Raw genomic sequence first — 20,895 nt, forward strand, 5'->3', positions numbered from 1 at the left:
GCCTGATGTCAAGCAAGCCCTGCTGGGGGTCCCAACACAGCACCCCAATCTAGATCATAGCAAAGAGATATTTCTACTTTTTCTGAAAAAGGTTCAGTGTGTTCAAGATTGTGAAAGGGGAAGAATGCTTACCTGTAACATTCAATCCATCTGACCTTTGGCACCATACTGTTCGAGAAGATCCCTTCCATGGGCTGGCCATCCATTTGTATTCATAACACTGACCATCTGAATTGGAAACAGTAGCACAGTCAGAAATCCTCCATTTGGCTTAAGAGAAACATAGGGAACTGCTTTTTACAGAGTTGGTTCATCTAGCTCAGCATTATCCTCACCAGAAGTGAGGAATCCTTGGCCTAGTTTAGCCTGACAGCACCTACAATTGGCCCAGGAGGCCATTTCTAGAGAATTCCACCAACCTGGAATCATGTGACATGATTTGACATAACCTGTCAGGCAAGCATAGGTAGAACACTGGAGAAGTCTGTTTTCCCCCATAGCCTTTGCTAGCAAATCCCACCTTTTTCTCCCTTCTCGGTCAAGTGAAGGGGATAGGAGAAAAACAGGCACGTTTTGCAAGCAAAGGCATCTCACAGCACTTGGCGAAAGGATGGAGTGGAGGCCGCTTCAAAGAGGGCTTTGCAAGTCCCCCCATGTTTCTTGTTCAAACTTCCAATGCTGGGTTTAAAGAAAGACTTGCAAAGCCATGGGGAGGGTTTTGACTGGTGGACAGCCTGTCAAATTTGGCTGGTGAGGCTGATCCTGATAAAAAGGTTCACCACCCCTGCTCTAAACCTAAGGAATCTCCCAAATCTGCTCCCTATGATTGTTAGCCTGAGCTGGAGACCTTCTGCATGCAGTGCATGCTCTACAGCTGAACATTGCTCCCTACCTCTCCATCTCAGGGCAGCAGAGTCAAAATCTCTATCCTCTGTTCTTGTTTCTGTAGAAGCACGTTGGTTCCCTGTTCTATTTTTTTCCTGCTCAATGGTGAGTTAACAGAGCACATATACAGTGGTACCTCAGGTTACATACGCTTCAGGTTACAGACTCCGCTAAGCCAGAAATAGTGCTTCAGGTTAAGAACTTTGCTTCAGGATGAGAACAGAAATCGTGCTCCGGCGGCGCAGTGGCAGCAGGAGGCCCCATTAGCTAAAGTGGTGCTTCAGGTTAAGAACAGATTCAGGTTAAGAATGGACCTCCTGAACGAATTAAGTACTTAACCCAAGGTACCACTGTACAGTCGTACCTCGGATTGAAGTTGCTTCAGGTTAAGCCTTTTTGGGTTGCGCTCTGTGGTGACCCGGAAGTAATGGAGCGCATTACTTCCAGGTTTCGCTGTTCACGCATGCGCGGAAGCGGTGAATCGCGACCCGCGCACACGCATGGACGCAGGTTGCGTTCACTTCAGGATGTGAACGGGGCTCCGGAACGGATCCCGTTTGCATCCAAAGGTACCACTATACTTTAAAACTGGCACTCACTTGCCTATAGATTTTAACACTCACCATTACACTGTCTTGTTTCCAAAACTTGCTCTGGGCAAAGGTGTTGATTATCTAGGTCCTGAATGATCACTGCTCGAGATCGAACTTGTATTCCCCCAAAGCCAAGATCTTCGCCATTTACACAGGTCAACTGGCAGAGGCTCCATTCTGCCCACTCCTTTAAGTAACAGTCACCTGCCCAATAATGCAAAAAGTATTAATGAAGAAGTTAATTAACAAGGGGGATTTGCAACATTATGCCACAATCTTAGTATTAAAGATTTGTATAGGATTATTTGGTTGCAAATAATGGATCTCCTGCCCCAGCATAGTGTTTAATAAACCTCACCCAAGCCCCAAAGTGATGGCACAAAAAGACTTGGCTATTTGAACTGATAATCTGCTCATTTGTGTATCTGGTATTTCGGTATTCATGATCTGAAAGCGGCAAAGAATATATATCACACCCAAAGCTTTCTTACGGCTTCAGAGCCACACGAAACACAGCATGTTAAGTGAACGTGGGTTAAGTGGATGTGGAAAGTCAGCTTTGTCAATCGTGCCCTGTGTATGGAGGCCATAAAGTGAAAAAGGCATCTAGGCTTGCAAATGAGTTTGGAGCTTTAATTATTTTAGCAAAAGGACTATTAAAAATTCATGTTGCCTTACATTATGTTGACAACAAATAAAATCAACTCCATGTTTAACAGGATGCCTTAATGAAGGGGATTTTATTTGCTAACATTAAGGACTCGCGTAAAGAAATGAATTATTGAATAAACGATGTATGTATAATAGGAGGGCATGTAGTGTTCTTTGGAAACATTAACTAGAGTGCATCATTAACCCATCCCCAGAGGGCAGTTAATCTTTTCTTGGGTGAATTGTGGGGCCATTCAAGCAAAGGTCACTTCCTCTACAAAATTATGAGTGAACAGCAACAACGTCCCACCCCCCGCCCTCTATATTTTTAAAGATTATCTGTTAAAGAGCAATAAATTTGAGCTTGAAACATTGTAGCACTTGTTCAAATTTGCTGTTAGGATCCAGTACTGAGCTGACATTAGAGAGCAAGTTTTGTTAAAAACTTTATCTGAACCTACAGCCCTGCCCATAATCATTCTTTCAAATATTGTTATAAAAACCCCAAGAAAGCATTTGATTCATAAGGGTGATCTTAGATTGGCTAATAGTGCCCATATGGCCAATGCAGGAAGCTTCAACTCCATTCTAATGGGATTCATTTGCCCTTAGTGATGTCAGCATGTAGCAAAATCTTAGTTTATTTTTATATGTATACAAACATTGTATGCCTCTTTCCAGCCCTAAAAGGCAGTTTACATCATCATTATTTATTTTTTTGTCATCATTAAGGACAATAATGAACACAAAACCAGTTTAAACATTGTGGTGTCATGTGTGACCCCAGATTGGCCTAAATCGCTTGGGGAGGAATGAAACAGAGGAACAAATAGCAGCAGCCAAAGGGCGAAACAGCAGTTGTGAACAGTAATGAACAGCCATCAATGTGTAAGATTAAGGGCTTTGGGATGGGGGAATTACCTTCACCCAAATCAGCACCTGGTGGAAACTGAAGGACAACTAGAGAACAATTGGCTCAGAGCTATTAGTACAGGCTGTAATTGCTTCTGAACATTTACTTTTAAAAGGTGGGTGGGAAATCACATTAAATTGGAATAATTACAGGCTAAATCCATCTCAGAAGGTGTTCAAGGGCCTGTGCTGGCATCAGGACCAAGAGCAAAGCTTGCTCCTTCTCTCCTTTGGCTCCAAAGCCATCACAGAGTCTCTTTGCCAAGTTGAAAGTAGGAGGAACTATGGGAAGGGAGTTCACCCTTGAGCCTAACCCACAGCACCAGGTGGCTGAGAGCTCACATCACCCTGCTGCTCTCTAACAGTAATGTTTGTTGGCACTTGGAGCATGAGTACTGCATCCATGTGCAGCCTTTGGGTCCTGCTGAGTTTGGGGCTTGGGGGTTCTTCTTAAATGCAGGTTTTTCCTGCATACCTTTGGGTTCCCTCTCTTATAAGGATCCAATCCTGCCTACTCCCTCTTGTCTGGGTTTCCAGTGCAACCACACAAGGGGCTACATAATTTACCGGTAAGTAAATATTAGTGTTACAACGATAGATCACATTCTTATGAAACTCTTGAGTGGGCAGATAACTCCTCTGACTTGCTGTAGCATACAGCAATGCAATGTGGGAAAGAACATAACCTTCTAGGGTTCAACTGAGACTCATCATTCATGCAAACACAGCTGGTCACCTGGGCAAGGTAGGGTACAGGTTTCCTCAAGCACCATTTTCTTATTGCCATCAACAACCGGCTCAATTTCCCCACAAAATTCTTCATCCACTATTTTCCCAGCATCATCACTGGATCCATCATAGACCACACAGGAAATGTTTCTGACTCTTGTCCCTTCTCCACACTGAGCATTCTGGAAGAAGAGAACCATAAAAAGGATTAAGTTGCAGGTGGAGAAAGCCAATGCTCCTACTTCCTCACAAGGGTGAAGAGAATTCCACAAATGTTCAATGGGACTTCTCAGCTGGCAGGCAGCCCAAGTTTATCAATCCCATTTAGCTTGCCAAAGTTCATATGATTTGTGGTAGCCAAGGCTAGTGCTTCTGCCCTATCTTGTTTAGTTTCTGATCTCTTCTGGCATCTCCTTAAGCTTAGCACAAAAGAGATCTGAGAGAAATCAAGCTGTGCATATTTTCTAATTTTATGGATGACGACAGGCATACTTTCTTAGTGAACAGGGAAACAAAAGTCTTATCATAATGTACTTACTGAATGTAAAATAACAGAAAGTCATTTTACTCAATCAACATTCAGTGGGTTTGTTAAGTTTACTTTTGAGTGTGAAATTTCCCTCTGGAATCATGTAGGCTTTCTGATTAAGCAAAACCCTAGATCTTTTAGATCTGTTGCCTTGAACCACGCTACCACAAATATTCAGAAAGAGGTTGCACCATGCCAGAATGTGTTTGTGACTGTAGCTTTTTGTAAACTGCTTTGTGTGTTTTTCTTACACTCTAGTAGTATATACATTTGAAGAAATAAATATAATAAAAATAAGTTTGTGCTCCTGCATTAAACTTTCCTTACACAAAGAAAACCAGCATGTCAGAGGTAAGACTCAGGTAGAATCTTTCCTCCTGACACAACAGCTGTGTAATGATGGGCAGATAGTAACTTTGCTTATTCAAACATGGATTCTGAAATGTTATCGTCCTCATGAGACGTTCCTCGCTAAACACTGGAAATTGAGTCACAAGAGTGAGACAGGCTGGTTTCCATTTCACTTAAAAAGTCTAAGGTAGTGCTCAGCTCACCTTTTGATACCTCATTAGAATGAAGTGTAGAGGTACTTAATAAACAATATAATAAGCCATTTGTGTGTGTATGTATCTGAGGATGAGATGGAGGGAAAGGCTTCAAACTTGTGTTTTACCTCAACTTTGCATTCAGCCCACTGACTATACTGCCACCGATAACAGGGCTTTACTGGACATGGTTTGAACTGCTCCATTAGTGAAGGACAAGGTCTCCCGTCACCTTGGAAAGGTTGAATAATAGTTCTCCTGCGTATCATCCTTCCTTCAGAACACAGAGAGAGGAAGAGAAGCGAGAATGTAACAATGACATTAGTCTCACACATCAAGGAGTCTCAGCCTCTGGCTTTCATTATTCATTAATCCAGACCTGGGTCTGAAAGCAATAAGGAACAGGTTGTGAATGTGTGTATAGTTTCAGCTCCCACTATGACTGACCATTGGCCTTGCCGGCTGGGGCTGATGGGAAATGGAGGTCAACAACATGTGGAAGACCCCGTGACATCAACAGAGACTAAGGAATGAGCAAAAGGAGATCTTGTGCCTAATCAATCTCCTGGGCAAATGAGAGAAATGCCATTTCTTAGCTGGAGGCCGATATAGGTTCTTCATGTTGTTAGGCCATACTGGGCCATCCAAAGGGGCAATTTGAGCTGTGGTCTAAGATTTTGAGGGGTGGGGAGGGGCCTGTCAGTATTTTGCTTTCTATGCAACTCTGTGCTACGCTATGTATAGTGATGGTCATGCGTAACAATAATAATCAGAAGAAAAAGAAGAAAATGATGAAGAAGTTGGATCCAGAGATCTGTCCACAGTGTAGGCCAAAGTTGGCTTTGCCTTCCTATCCTCACCCCAACAGCCCTAGAAGCCACCCATAAAATGTTCCTTATAAGTTGGGGTAGTCTGTGACATGAGGGGCTAAGCAGAAAGGAGGAAGGCACAGAAAAATGCATGGAATCATTTTCTATGTATGGGGTTGTCATGGCCCACTTCATTCAGCAGAGTCTTCCAACTCTTGGAGGTGCCTTTTCTAGGAGCTTGCAGGACTGCCAGGGAGAAGGTGGGACAGAAAATCAGCTGCTGCATGAGGGTGGATCTCTTGATGATAATTAATATGCGTATTAAATAGGAAGTAAATGTCATTGACCTCAGAAGAATTGTAAAAAGTTATTTAGCATTGGGTTGTGAATTGCATGTATTGAATTGTTTAGCAGAAAAACTTGTTCTGATACTATTATAATTATAGGAATTGCACCTCATCCCAGTTTTCGCAGAACTGGTTTTGAGGAAGTGGTGCCGTGTCCAAAGAAAACAGCAAATAAGTCCACTTGCTATGAGTTAAATCAAGTCCCATTTCATGATTGGATCTGATCCCTCTAGGGATTTTATTATGTACACTCTTTTGTTAAGTTGTTTGTAGCTCTTATTCTAATAAATAAAGTAAATAAATTTGGGGTAAGTATTAAGGGCTTAACGAGTTTGCAACCTGTGCCTGAGGATGACAAACTTTGTTTACAACCACAGAAAAAACAGAATGTTTTAAGGGGGAATCAAAATATTGGTGTTTTGTATGCAGTAGCATCTTCCTTCCAAAGTCAAAAGTTCCAAACCTAGGAGCATTTAATAAAGGTGATTCATTCACATTATCTTTCTTTGGTTTAAATACTTGTTTAGTTTATAAATTCTTTGATACTCCCCCCTCCCAAATAAACATAGACGTCTACTAGTCTCACAAGAGAAAAAATACTTAGAAAGCAGACGGAGGTTTGTTTATCCTCTTTGTCTTCCCAGACATTATTATGAACCGAGAATTTTCAAAGAAAACAGGATATTTCAACAAGACTTAAAAGAAAATTAAAGCAGTGTGGATTTAGCAGCCATTAATCTTCAGGCCAGCTAAGGCAGAGACGCTACCCAGGAGTGCTGGAGGACCCAGGCTCTATTTCCAAGGACTTGTGTTCCTTCATCCCTTTTGTGATCCTCTGGGTTGATTCTGTTCCTTTCTTCCTAAGGTATTACATTTCATTACGGAGACAGATGTCACTACAGCACTAGCACAAGGACGAGTGTGCGAGAGTGTGTGTGCGTGACTTGTAGTAGCACTAAAAGGCTCATTGACCAGTGATGGCAATAAAGCCTTATTTCAGTGTCTTGTTTCATCTGAACCAAAATGCACTGTGGTATTTGTCACTACAAGTAGACATCATACTAGGACTTCCATTCACGCCGTACTTTCTAGGTACAGGTCTGCACTTTAAAGCTCCATGTCTGAACAGGGTTTTTGGGGGGTGGGTTTTGTTTTGTTGTTGTTGTTTTTGTCGTGGTGTTGTCCCCGGAAAAACCTGCATTTTACCTCTGAAATGGAGCAAAACGGCAGTCCGTGGAAAACCTGACTGCCATTTGCTCCAATTCAGCAGTGAAACATGGGTTTCTCCAGGGAAAGCGTTGGGAAAAACAAACAAGCAAGCAAACCACTCGAGCACAAAGCCCAGGCCTATGCCTAGAAACGCAACACGAAAGGAAGCCTGGATGAGCCCTTAGTTAAAAGGCATAATAGTGTTATAGAAAGAGAATGATTAGAATAATTATTTTAAATAATAATAATACCTGTTGCCTCTTGTGCAGCTGACTACTTGAGTTACATTCCATCCCCAGAGGAATGAAATTTTATACAAGCTTCCCTTGAGAGTCCACTGAGTGGCAGCAGAGCTATATTAGAAGCTAGCTATAATCCTCTGTCTCCTGCTGAGATGCTGAATAAGTCAAATGCCCCTAGCCATGAATGCAGTTAGTGCACGCAGTGTTGTGGTGTGATGCCCTTCCCAATACGGTAGCACAAAAGAAACGACTTATCTTGTGCATGAGGTGAGGGATGACAATGTCATATAAGTGACCCCAAATATATACTCGATGAACAATGGTAGAGCACAAGACACTTAATCTCGGCCATAGGTCGAGCCCCATGTTAGGCAAAAGATTCCTGCATTGCAGGGGGGTTGGACTGGATGACCCTCATGGTCCCAACTCTACAATGCTATGATTCTGTGATTTAGACTATCATACCTTGACTTGGGAAGCAAAGATATGAACAAACCTCATTCCCCTACATGGAGTGACTTCACACGAGTTGAGCGACAAGCCAGGAAAATGCAGTCAACTATAGTTTCCTGTTATGCCTAGATTTGGATACTATGATTAATGGCTTCCAGGCAAGCCAGAACATTGAGCCAAATTTAAACCATGGCTTAACAACCTGGCTTGCAAGGAAGCCATTAACTATCATTTCCCAGTTTGGAGATAATACAGTGGTATTTTGGTTTACAACCATAATCATTTCTGGAAGTCCAGTTGTAAACCAAAACAGGTTGCAACCCAAGGTGCGCTTTTGCTATTGGGGCCTCCCCCCCAAAAAATGGGTTGTAATAAAAAAAAATGGGTTGTAATCCAAAAAAGGGACATGCACTTCCGGGTTTGATGTGGTTGTAATCCAAAGCGGTTGCAAACCAAGGTACCACTGTAGTTTACTGCAGATTCCTGCTTGTTTCCCCTGCTTTCATGAAGCGAGAAACAGAACAAAAGTATGCCGCGCAAGTGGCTTGTTCAAATTAGAATGGACAAGATATGATTGTCCACATGTGGCCAATGTCTACAACACTGTGGTTGCCACTGGCTGTATGCTTTCATCGTTGCAGAGTTTCAACTATTTCGAACTAGTTTCAGATCCTGGTTAAATGTAACCCTGGTTACTCTTAACCATGATTAAGGATGGTGCCAACCAACAGCTTAAGTGGGGAGAAGGAATTTGCTCTAGGGATGAAAATAGCTACACAGAAAGAGTACAGGCAGACTCTTGGTTTGTTAAACCAGATTCTAGAGGAAACTGTAACACTTGAATCACCTACTAAGGTTTCTCGCCTTACACATATTTGTAAAATTGTTCAACACAATTTAATTCTAAGCGCAAACAGAACTTTGTGTTTATGTCAAGATATTCCTTGATTTTCTGGAATCTACAACCTGAAAATAGATGCATTTATAACAATATATTGATGCTAACTGAATTTGTAGGAAAGCAGCCCAGTACCTTTGGGTGCTTCTCAGGGCCTAAAATTGTTTTATGTTTACTCTGATCTGCCAGTCACAAATATAGTCCCCTGCAATAGTTTCCTGCAGAGTTTTGCCATCTCTCATTTCCATTATCTAAGTCAGAAATGGATTTTGACAATCCTGATCCTCTTAGCACAAGCGTGGCATAAGGGAAGCTTGCAGGCAGGCAAAGCAAACCTCCCTAACCCTACAAATCTCTTTATCCAAGCAATTTCCCCTTCTGTTTCTCAGTGGCTGGTATGAGCTGGAGGCTCATGTTTTAAGACGTTTAAGCATCAAAGAGAATCTCCCAAACTTACCGGCTAGGCCACAAGCCTGAGAGCACTCAGACCACGGAGACCAGTCCGACAGCTGGCAGTTCACAGGGCATTCTACCACACAAGATGTATTCATGTGCCAGGTCTTTTCCAAGCCAAGCTAATAAAAAAGAAAAAAGAATGATTCTACTATCAGTAAGTCATCGTGCAAGATGTTCATGCCACTGGATAACAGCTGAATTGAAGGTGACCACTCCTTTGAATAGAAGTTAATAATTATGACGACAAAAGAGAGAAATCAACTACATAAATGTATTAGTCAGTAAATGCTTGTTCAGAATTGCAGCAATTCATATAAGAACCTAAACATGTTCCAAATCATTGAATAAAATATAGACAGAGAAGCGGGTTGTCAGGGGGTCTTTTCCACTGGGCCCCTGAACTCCTGGCCTTTCCCTCCTTTTTTGAATAGTACATGATAGCTTCCCCTCTCCTGGGCCTACATTTTCAACTATACATAGAAGAAACTAGTACACACAGCTTTTATGCAAATTTGTGTCACTGAGCTGCATCCAAAAGTCTCTTAAGGACCTAGAAACGTCCCTGCAAACAACACCTTAAACATAATTTTGTTACTGTCTCAATATCCAGAATTGAGGATCAGTGAAGGAACATCATTCTAAGTGGTATATTGTCTGAAATTTAGCACAGCTGTTAGAAGCTATCAGCTACATTGTGCAGCTATAATATAGGCATTTAACATCTATCTACCCATCAGTATAAGACGTGCGCCTGCACATTCTGAGCTGAACAGTTGCAGCATCATTAACAACCACAAATGAGGCTGGAGACCTCTCTTCTGTTCTGCAAATGGCATCACTCGTTATTTCGCTTCTGAAATCTCTAAATAGGAAAGCTACAACAGTAGCTTCAAACTCTATACACACAGACAGCTCTACACACTGACTTACCCTAAGAAATATTGGTGCTATGCTAGTGTTTCCACAGCCAACCTGTACTGGGTGGACATCACGTGTAAATGTGCAGAAATGCTTTTCCATCACCAACATACATGATTCTGGGAAATCTGACTGAGCCAGATTTAAGGATGAATGTGCTAATGCTAAACAAATTCCCAAACCTTACTCAGCTTAAACCCTGAACTTGCAGAAAGCCAGCATTCATTCCTAGCACTTGGCTATTAAGCAGAAGGTCTGAGGTGGCTGTAGACATAGCCCCCTAAACAGCAACAGAACAAAGTATAAGGAAGACAGAGAATAAACTGAGGTGCATTCCCAAGTCTAAAATCAAGGCCCAGTTCTTACAGCCAGCAGTTGTTTTTCCTCAATTGTGGGTGAGAGCTCACATGACTGAATGTTACTCCTTCCTCCCAAAGCCCGCATGTTGAAAACCAGATGCCAGGTTGCAGGCTGTCTTCACATGCAATGTTAAAATATGGGTTAATGCTATGAGCTCTGTGAACTTCAGGACTGCACACTCCCCTCCTCCTCTCTCTTCCGGAGTGGCCATGAAGGGATCAGAAGTTCCCACTTCTGTTTCTGATTGGCTTCGGTTTAGTGTTACATTCAAACCCTAATCTTAACTATGATTTACTAAAGAAAGTCATCTTCATAAACCATGGTTTAATGCAAACACTTTAGTAAACCAGTTAAAACTAACCATAGTAGGTTTGGATGCAACAATATGCTGTGGTTAGTAAAAAAAACAAAACAAAAATAAACCAAAACAGAAGCAAAGATTTCTGAATCCCTAGGGTGAACTAGAGAAGGAGGGCAAAGCACGTAAGTCCAACTCTCACACAACCTCACCCTTTAACACTAGACACAGATGCCTGAAATCCTCATTTTTATGTACACAGACTTGTTTGTTTGTATGGAGGACAACAATGTGTATTAGGTGATTTTGGTATACTAATTAACACCTGCAAACCATTGTCTCCATTTAAGCCCAAATGTATAGAAGCGAACTTCTTGTTAAGCTCCTATGCAGCAGGTTCATGCTAGTCTCCAGTATGGCAATCTCCAAATCAACAGAAGAATGCCCTGGTAGACTGAAATGTTCTCTCACTGATTTCTGAATGTTTTCAGTGTTAGTGAAATCATTCACAGGACACAAAGTTCTCTACCTAAGAGAGGTTGCAAAAAAAAAGTCACTTCATAGTGTGAAAGATGATAGTCTACCCTAAGATCTGTGTAAATGTCTGGGATTTAACAAGATATTTCTGCCTAAACTCAGCAGGAATTGCATCTCAGGTGGGTTACTTTTTTAAAAAGCGAAGTTTACCTGCTGATAGCCTGTTTGTAAGACAGGCACAGAATGGCAGAGAGAAAGCTTAGTTTAAACTCTTCTGATGTAGGTAAATGAGCAACAATAAGCTTCTGGGTATTTGAACAGCATGGAGTCTGTCCTGAATTTAAATAATTTGAATTTCAAAAACCTCAAGGAACCGGCAAGGAAAGTTTTGTGATGTGTTAATTTTGGAACCCAGCAGAGATCTACTAGTGTTCCGGCTGTTCTTTGAGATTTTGTGATAAGCAACAATACACACCGAAAATATGCTGGGGGAGCGGTGGGAATTAATTAAGCCTGGCAGCAATAAGGATGTTGGAGTAGCTTACTTAGCAGATTGGTGGAGACTTTCTGAGATAATCAAGGATGCATTCAGACAATGACAGTTTATACACAAGAGTGTATATTGCAGTGAACATGGGTACCTAAGGCAGGATCTAGGGGTTTTTTTATCCTAAAAAAATATACAGAGGGTAGTAGTCAGGTTTTAGTCAGAGTAGACCCATTGAGATTAATGTACCTAATTGTTCTCTTGAGATTTTATCAGGCTGATATATCAACTACATTTTACTTGAGGTTTGTTCTGCTACAGGAATAGGGCATCTCTGGCCCACAGTCCAACCTTAGCCCACCACGGGGCTCCAGTTTTGTCTGTGAGGCCACCTCCATCTGTCAATCAAGCTGGTGCCACTGGATGATGTCAGCTGATGAGTCAGGAGGTGGGGTTCAGTTCTTCTAGGCATTGCTGCACTGGCTGGGGCCCTCGAGTAGTAGGCCATGGTAGAGATGGTGGGGCTCTCAGGCCTACTGCCAGTGGTAAGGTGGATGTTGTGGAAAGTCACACTCTGCCCAACCACCACCTGTAACTTATTCATTTATTATAGCCTTATATCCTGCTCTAAGGAAATCAGCCCTGAGTGCTCACTGGAAGGACAGATCGTGAAGCTGAAGCTCCAGTACTTTGGCCACCTCATGAGAAGAGAAGACTCCCTGGAAAAGACCCTGATGTTGGGAAAGATGGAGGGCACAAGGAGAAGGGGACGACAGAGGATGAGATGGTTGGATAGTGTTCTCGAAGCTACCAGCATGAGTTTGACCAAACTGCGGGAGGCAGTGGAAGACAGAAGTGCCTGGCATGCTCTGGTCCATGGGGTCACGAAGAGTCGGACACGACTAAACGACTAAACAACAACAACAACAATCCTGCTCTTACCTGAGGCCTTAAGGCAGCCAACAGGAGTTATAAATGAAACATGTTGGTCTATGTCCCTTGCTTACATACAGTATAGGCAGGACAGAAAAATGGATCCAGCAAAGAAGGAATGTGGAGGCAGAGAAAGCAGGACGTTAAAATATTGATCATATATGACAGTTTGAAGGGGGAGGCAGTTTAGAAGGGGAAATTCAGCCCCACATGAACAGGTGTAAAGACTCTTCTGACTTCCTGCTGAATTAAATCCGCCATTGCTTATTGTTTCGGGAAAGGTATTCATGCTTCTCTAATGTCCATGTCAAGAGGCACACTTCATATCATGTCTCATTAAGTAAGCAATATAAAATAATACAAGAGAGCCAGGTTTTGTCGTGAGACATATGTACGGGCACACACAAACACACAGCTCTCATTAACTTCAATAGGAAATACTGGCAAACATCCAAAGGAACTTTCCACGTTGCACCTAATACTTTAAAATGCAAATAGACCCAACCACGTTTGCAATGTGCATAAGAGTAAAGTGGTTTATGTGCAAGTATATCTTCCATAAAGAAGGAAGCATTTACTTTCCCCAAACTAGTAGATTCAATAGATTTACAATATATCAGCACTGAATAAGTAAGTTGAGATAGTGAGTGCAAATCTCACTTTGTCCATAGCAAACTTTAGAGCTTTTGCTGTCCTATTTATAGTGACTGAAAGTCAACCTGGTGCTATTTTGATAGACTTGGAGATGTATTAAAATGTTGCTGCTGCGCCACCATGGTCTGTTCATAAAACTACAGATTCTCGAGTCTTAAGGAAAAAAGACACCATCTGCCAAACTCTGCTTCACACAGGACCTAAATGGCGCTACCATATTTTTCACTCTATAAGACGCACCCGACCATAAGACGCACCTAGTTTTTAGAGGAGGAAAAAAAGAAAGCAACGCAAAGCCTCTTGAGCAAAGAGGCAGGAGCACTCCGGCTGCACTCAAGAGGCGTTGTGTGACTATCACTGAAGCCAGAAGAGCAAGAGGGATTGGTGCACACCGATCCCTCTTGCTCTTCTGGCTTCAGCGATAGCTGCATAGCCTGTATTCGCTCCATAAGAGGCACACACATTTCCCCTTACTTTTTAGGAGGGGGAAAGTGCGTCTTATAGAGCCAAAAGTAAGGTAATTCTCACTCTTTACTTGTGAGTAAGCACATTGTTCCTTTCTGGGGCCTGTCTTGACTTATTCCTGCGTTTTACTGATCATAATGTGCATCCGTTCTGATTTGTTGTTCACCCACCTATCGTTGTTTAGTTGTGCTTAACTGCAGGAACATTCTGGGATTACTAGATTTTCTTGTTAATCACTGACAAGCTTGTGGGATGCAAAACCAACCATGATTCAAAACTACAGCGTCATCTGTACAGAGAAGGCGTTGAATAGCTGGCATGTGAAACCGTTACACGGAGGAGAGATAGAGAACTTGTGGCCTTGCAGATGTAGTTAGATGCCAGCTCCCATCAGCCCCAGCCAGCATGGACAATGATCAGGAATAATGGCAGCTGGAATCTAGCAACATCTGGGAGGTCACAGGTTCCCCACCCCAGTTTAGCCGTTTCCTAGGTGAGGGTTAATTTTTCAAGCAGCCTTATGTACGAGCCATGCTCGTTTGTTAATGCTGCAGGCTTCCCCAATATTATTGAAGAGGTTCCTTGACTTACAAACCTGATTCTGAAAAGCTGGCACTAACCCTAGATACAAGAAGAAAAAGAAAGGACACCCTGAACAAAAATGATGTTGGCAGATGTCCAAAGCACTACAAAGGAACCACTTCAAATTAAAATGGTGATTACCATCCTGATTAAGATTTATGATACTTATTCACCTTGATTGCTTATTGTTCCCAAACCATTACTTTCAGGAGCTAAAAAAAAGCAGCATACCTTTGTGCTCACACACTTATGCAAACAGGAAATTAAGGGACGAAACCACTGATTATGGCACAGGCTCTTTTCAGGGGTACTTAACAGTCCTCGAATAACACTGAGAAGCATCTGCCAGTGTAGCTCCATGCAGATCTGTGCCAGTTGACTCCATGTCTGAATGAAAGCATGATGGGGATTATTTACAGGACCAGAAAAAGGAAGAGGAAAAGAAACACCCACCTTTTCACAGTACTTCAGGTCAACCGACTTGCCATCGCTGCGAACACAATCAAGCATCCTTGTTTTGATCCCGTTACCACAGACGGCTTTCTCACTTAGCTGGCAGGTGCTCCAGTCTAGAGGTAACAAGGGGGTAGGGTGGGTTGAATAGAGGAGAAAGCCATTGAGAAAGAAAATGCCTTTCTCACTACACCAGAGTGAACTAGGACACAGTAAAATGCAGTAGTGGCCTGTGCAGCAGGACAAAGATGCAGAACCAGCCTCGCAACACCGGCATCGCTACACAGCCTGTTACTGCTAAAATGTCACCTCCCACTAATGTTTCATTCAATTCCATTTTCCAAATTCCAATAACCAACAGCAGGCCTCTTATACAGCTTACTAGGAAACTGCAGCCAACAACAGCCCAGTGGAATCCAGTGCATGCTTACTCGACAGGTGTCCCATTGAGTTCAATGAGGCTTATTCCCAAGTAGGTGTGCAAAAGATTGCAGGGGAAAATTGCAATCCTCTAGATGTTTCTCACCGTGGCATTTACTGGTCTTGTGAGCGTGCATAGGATTTCAGTGCAAATGATGTTTCTGGATCGAAAAGATCAGCAATTCAAAGAAAACAAAAAAGCTTGCATCGTATACTAATAGCAAACACAGTTAGTGCCTGAAAACTGGAACTTGCGCCAACAAAATGGCACCATCAATACACAACGGGAAAGGGCTTGGAAGAACCCCACAGCCTAAGGAGTTCTGAGCATGCTCAATAGCCACAGAATGCTAGCTGAGTATTGGAGCGGGTGGGGGAGACAGTGGAATGGAATGTAGCTGCTGTGCTGGCTGGAACCCTGAAGAGGAACACTCCACACTGCAACATCTTGTTGCAGTTCCTACTTGTCATCTTAACTAAGACCAGTACCTGTCACATTGTAATCATAGTGGTAGCAGTTTTTGTTCAGGCTGCAGGGTTCTGTCTCCACGGCAGCAGGGCAGGGCTTTCCTCCTTGAGGTTGCCTCACGACTTCCGCTGTTCGTTCCCTCACACTGCTTCCATTACATGGCTGAGAAAGGAGAGGACACATCCTTTTACTTTGATACACGTAATACACTGGTGGAACTTTGTTTTATTTTATATGTTTGGTTTTTTAAAAAATAGGCTATCCTTCTGTTTTCCAAGCACCACTCCGGGTGGCTTACAGTGACTTCGAATCAGAATACAAATAAAAAACATATAGGCAGGGTGAAACAATTAACAAAAGTTAAAATGAGCAACATGGAAAACACGCAACCTTAAAAATCCATTCAAAAGCAACCACAGATATAAAAAGAAGTGGCCTCCAGAGACCAAGCTTTGCAGGGGAAAACTTATGGGATAAAAACATATTTAAGGTAAGGTAAAGGGACCCCTGACCATTAGGTCCAGTTGTGACCGACTCTGGGGTTGCGGCGCTCATCTCGCTTTATTGGCCGAGGGAGCCGGCGTACAGCTGGTCATGTGACCAGCATGACTAAGCCGCTTCTGGCGAACCAGAGCAGCGCATGGAAATGCTGTTTACCTTCCCGCCGGAGCGGTACCTATTTATCTACTTGCACTTTGATGTGCTTTTGAACTGCTAGGTTGGCAGGAGCAGGGACCAAGCAACGGGAGCTCACCCCGTCGCGGGGATTCGAACCACCAACCTTCTGATCGGCAAGTCCTAGGCTCTGCGGTTTAACCCACAGCACCACATATTTACCAGCTGACAAACGACAGCCAGATAGGCACTGAGTCAGGCTGAGCAAGAAAATTCTGAAATGCTTAAATGCTAGCTTTCTTTTCTCTCTCTCTCTTCAGTAGCATATGACTTACCAAGGAACACCGAGACCACTGGCCCCACTCAGACATGACACAATCCTCCGGGCATGGCAATGTGCACTTTCTAGCACCAATGGGCATCTCTTCTTGGTCACACAGGTAGTCTTCAACCGTGTCCGAAGGACCATCCATGGTGTTCTGCATGCATCTGGAAAAACAAAGCCCATGCCTAAATATACATGTAGATTATTATTTTTTAATAGGCTGCCAATGTACAGTAGCATTGATTTTTAAGTATACGTTATAGAGCAAAGCCAATAGACACAGGACTTTGCAGATTAAGGGAAACATGCAAGGGTCCTGCTCCAAGGAACACATAATCTAGAGCAGTGGTAGCCAACATAAAGCCCTCCAGATGGTTTGGGACTACAGCTCCAATAATCCCTGGCCACAGGCCTTGCTGGCTGGGGCTGATGGGAAATGTTACCCAGGAACCTCTGGAGGACATCACATTGGCTAAGAGTAAAGGTAAAGGTAAAGGGACCCCTGACCATTAGGTCCAGTCGTGACCGACTCTGGGGTTGCGGTGCTCATCTCGCTCTATAGACCGAGGGAGCCAGCGTTTCTCCACAGACAGCTTCCGGGTCATGTGGCCAGCATGACTAAGCCGCTTCTGGTGAACCAGAGCAGTGTACGGAGACGCCGTTTACCTTCCAGCCAGAGTGGTACCTATTTATCTACTTGCACTTTGATGTGCTTTCGAACTGCTAGGTTGGCAGGAGCAGGGACCGAGCAATGGGAGCTCACCCCGTTGCAGGGATTCGAACCGCCAACCTTCTGATCGGCAAGTCCTAGGCTCTGTGGTTTAACCCACAGCGCCACCCGAGTCCCTTGGCTAAGGGTAGGACTGTGTAAATGTGCACAAATGCAGCTGCCCATATTTAGGTTACTTGCTGGCAGGGATAAGCTATGGAGTGACCCTGGATCCTGCAGCATCAATGCAAAGGTAGCCTTGGTTCTCTTCATCCACAGGACTTCCTTCTTTAAAGCAATTTGAACCTTACTTTGCACATGCCCAGTTGGTTTACTAATGTACACTTTGGCAGAAGGGAAACTCCACTGCATCCTGACCCCTACAGCCAGCTTATCTGAGGGTTAAGATTGCTTTGCTAATTACTATACTTCACTACTTCCTTTATATGCCTATGGCTAAATAAATCCTGACACCAACATCAGATTAGGTGGTTAACGCCCTGTTTCATTTTTCATCCTGCATAGCCTGTAACTTATGTTTTCCTGCTATTGTGAATACTAGTAGCAGTGCTCCCTTCCCCCCCGCCCCCGAGGTACTCAAGGGTACACAGTACTGGCACCCTTTTTTGGTTACTTACTGTAACAACTTCATGGTGAGTACCAGCACCTATTTTTCAAGGGGGGGGGAGCACTGACCAGTAGTAATTATATTAATTATATCTAGGAGTTATTTCTACATCAAGGATCATCATCCAGTTTTCTTAAATTCAGCTTGGTGAAATAAACCAAAATTTCTGGGGTGGGGAAGGAGAAGTAATTGTAATGCAATGTGCAAATACACATCTGAAATATGATTAAGTTTGAGTCTCACACCAGAAGGGGCAGTATACTGAAATGCCTTCAAATCCTGGCTGTACTCACATGCCAATATTGTCAACTCTTTCAACTGCTGTTTATCCCATCATTTCAAGCTGTCAAGATTCAAATCAGAGCATCTTTACAATGAGGTGGTCATACTGTGAACACAGGGCTTGGAGACCCTCTGCCTGCACAAAATGACTTGATGAAATTTAGCATTTAACATTCAGGAAGCAAAGGTGTTTCTGGATTTTAATTCTACTGGGCTGAGATTTCAATATTTGGAATGAATAATAGACTCCCCCCCCCCCCCCGCCCCACATTTGGCTTTGATGGTACAGACAAGATCTATTATCTTTCTAGGTTACTATACTCCCTGCTTTAACATGGGGTACAGCAGGGCTACAGGGAGAACAAATTATCAGTAGGAAAAGGAGTATCTATCATAGTTACTATTGCCAATTTCTTCTAGCGGAAATTTGAAAGCTAGAAAGACGGCATTCCCCAAATAAATCTTTCGTAGCTTCAAAGTGAGCCTCTGTTTTGAACATAACCTTGTGAAACTTGACAGCAGAATAATATACCTGTAGCAGATGAAAATGAACATTAGGCACTTCACAGCAAATGTTCCCAACAATAAAGCGCTCATTAGGGCGCTTGTCATTGAGTCTCTTGTCATACCAGATCATAATTGGACACCTATCATACTGAGCCACCATGATTCCAAAGGCACACTGCAAAGCTCTGAAATTGTGCATGAAACAGGAACAAAAACACAACAACGCCCCCCTCCCCAAACCGCCCACGCTAAGCCAAGTGGAAGTAAACTCCACTGGAAACAATGGTAACTTTTTGTGCCAAGAAAGAATGGGTAAAGGCAGAAGGAAAGCCAAGTAAGAGATATGCTTTCCTTCTGCACACTTGTTTTTATACTGTCTTTCAATAAATAAATTCCCAGGGCAGTTTACGTTAGGGTTGCCATACGTCTAGAATTTTCCGGACATAGCCAGTATTCAGCTCCCTTAATCGCTGAAATGTCTGGAACAATCTGGACAACCCATGTTTGGTAGTGTAGTTTTTGGCATTTTGGTCACTAAAAATGGATCAAAAGCTTACTTTTTGAAATACTGTACCGTAGTACATAAAAAGAAAAACAACAATTCAAACAATCATAAAAATATGAGAACTAAAGAGCAGCAACAATTTTTTTAACACTCAGGTTTAGAAATTAGGACTAATTAAATTAAATTTGTATAAATTGGGTTTCAATTTGTCAGCAACATCACTAGTGTCATTCACTTGAGTTGTTGTACCTTGGGCTTGCCAAGTTTCCAAAGAAACGAAACTTTCCCACCCCTTTCATGATTATACAATGGCATCTGAAAATCTAAAATAAATATTTTGGTTTTGAATAAAGAAAAAAAGTGAGACTAACATTGTTATGACTTTTGCTATACTGTACAGTGCAATTAAATATTAGGAAGTGTCTGAGGCTGGAAGATTTGGTAGTAGAGACTTTTTCTGCTGGAAACTACTATTCCAAATAAAATTTCCCTTTAAGGATGAAAGCTCCCGTGCTCCTCACCTGGAAGTGCCAGTGCCCATGTTTCGCTCACCTTACTTTCCTGGTTTGCACACCTTCTCCACAATTCTCCTTTAAGTCCACGTTTGTCACTTTGCACACGCTCCAGGGCTCAGTGACCCCGATGTACTGGCTGCAGTCGCTGTGGCACGGGACTACCTCATATACCTGGAATGCACACACAAAACATGAACTTGCTTTATGTGCAAGCGTGCAACTTAACAACTGGAATCAGAAATATCTTAAGCTTTATTTATCAGAAAACAGTACTTTCCATTAAAGTGGGGGGGGGGATCATTTCCTGTGGAAGTTAGCAGGCATGCATTTGTGATCAGCACTGACAAGCAAGAGTATATAAAATTAGCCTTTCAGCAAGGCCTGTCTTCGCTCACTCTGCCCCCTTGAGACACACAATTGTGAGGCTTTCGTCTCTCTTTTTGAGCAGCTGCTGCACAAGGTCAGGTGGGAGGAATTTCAGGGCAATTGCTCTTCAACTCCTCTTCCTGAAATTGCCTTCCTACCCTATTATCACATCAGTCTTTGATCCTCAGCAGCACCTGTCTCACTCTTTGTGCACTTTATTTGCCAAACATCTATAGGAGCCTATCTTGCAGTGCACCCCCATGCAATTCTACTCGGGAGCCCCTTTGAGTAAAATGTGCCTTGCTCCCAGGTGTTTCTACAGGGCAAAAATCACAGATTTTTGGCAAGGCCTTGCTATGCTTCTAGCTCCTGTACTTCCTCTTGGTTGTTGTCAGCTCACAGTCCCGCCTGTTAGATGTTTACTTGTTCCTCTGCCCTGCATTCTGCCTCCCAGCCTCATTTGTGTTGGGCTCAGAGACTGACATCCCAAGGACTTACCTTGGGTCAGTTGTTCTTAAATGAGATCATAGTTCTTGACTGAGCCAGGCAGCAGTTGACACTGTTTCCAGACTCCAGAGACTCTGGCCCACCCCATTGCTAAATGTAGCTATGGGTGTCTGAAGAACATAATACGCCTTAGGAGTGATAACCTTTTAGGCTTGCGTAGCA

The 20,895-nt window shown here is 42.9% G+C and overlaps 1 protein-coding gene across 4 annotated transcripts in view; it reads right to left on the bottom strand.

Moving 5' to 3' along the window:
* The window catches only part of THSD7A (thrombospondin type 1 domain containing 7A), a 221,815-nt gene that overhangs the window by 10,412 nt on the left and 190,508 nt on the right, over positions 1 to 20,895 (bottom strand). For all 4 annotated transcript variants that reach the window (XM_080974550.1, XM_080974552.1, XM_080974549.1 and 1 more), the window contains 9 exons: positions 19,898 to 20,031; positions 16,725 to 16,878; positions 15,795 to 15,936; positions 14,886 to 15,001; positions 9,260 to 9,377; positions 4,973 to 5,118; positions 3,778 to 3,952; positions 1,509 to 1,682; positions 133 to 228 (listed from right to left, as the gene is read on the bottom strand). In XM_080974550.1, the coding sequence (XP_080830676.1) occupies positions 133 to 228; positions 1,509 to 1,682; positions 3,778 to 3,952; positions 4,973 to 5,118; positions 9,260 to 9,377; positions 14,886 to 15,001; positions 15,795 to 15,936; positions 16,725 to 16,878; positions 19,898 to 20,031 (1,255 nt within the window). The remainder of the gene's footprint in view (positions 1 to 132; positions 229 to 1,508; positions 1,683 to 3,777; positions 3,953 to 4,972; positions 5,119 to 9,259; positions 9,378 to 14,885; positions 15,002 to 15,794; positions 15,937 to 16,724; positions 16,879 to 19,897; positions 20,032 to 20,895) is intronic.

Source organism: Podarcis pityusensis (genome assembly GCF_964106645.2).
Source record: "Podarcis pityusensis genome assembly, chromosome: 12".
Taxonomy (NCBI): domain Eukaryota; kingdom Metazoa; phylum Chordata; class Lepidosauria; order Squamata; family Lacertidae; genus Podarcis; species Podarcis pityusensis.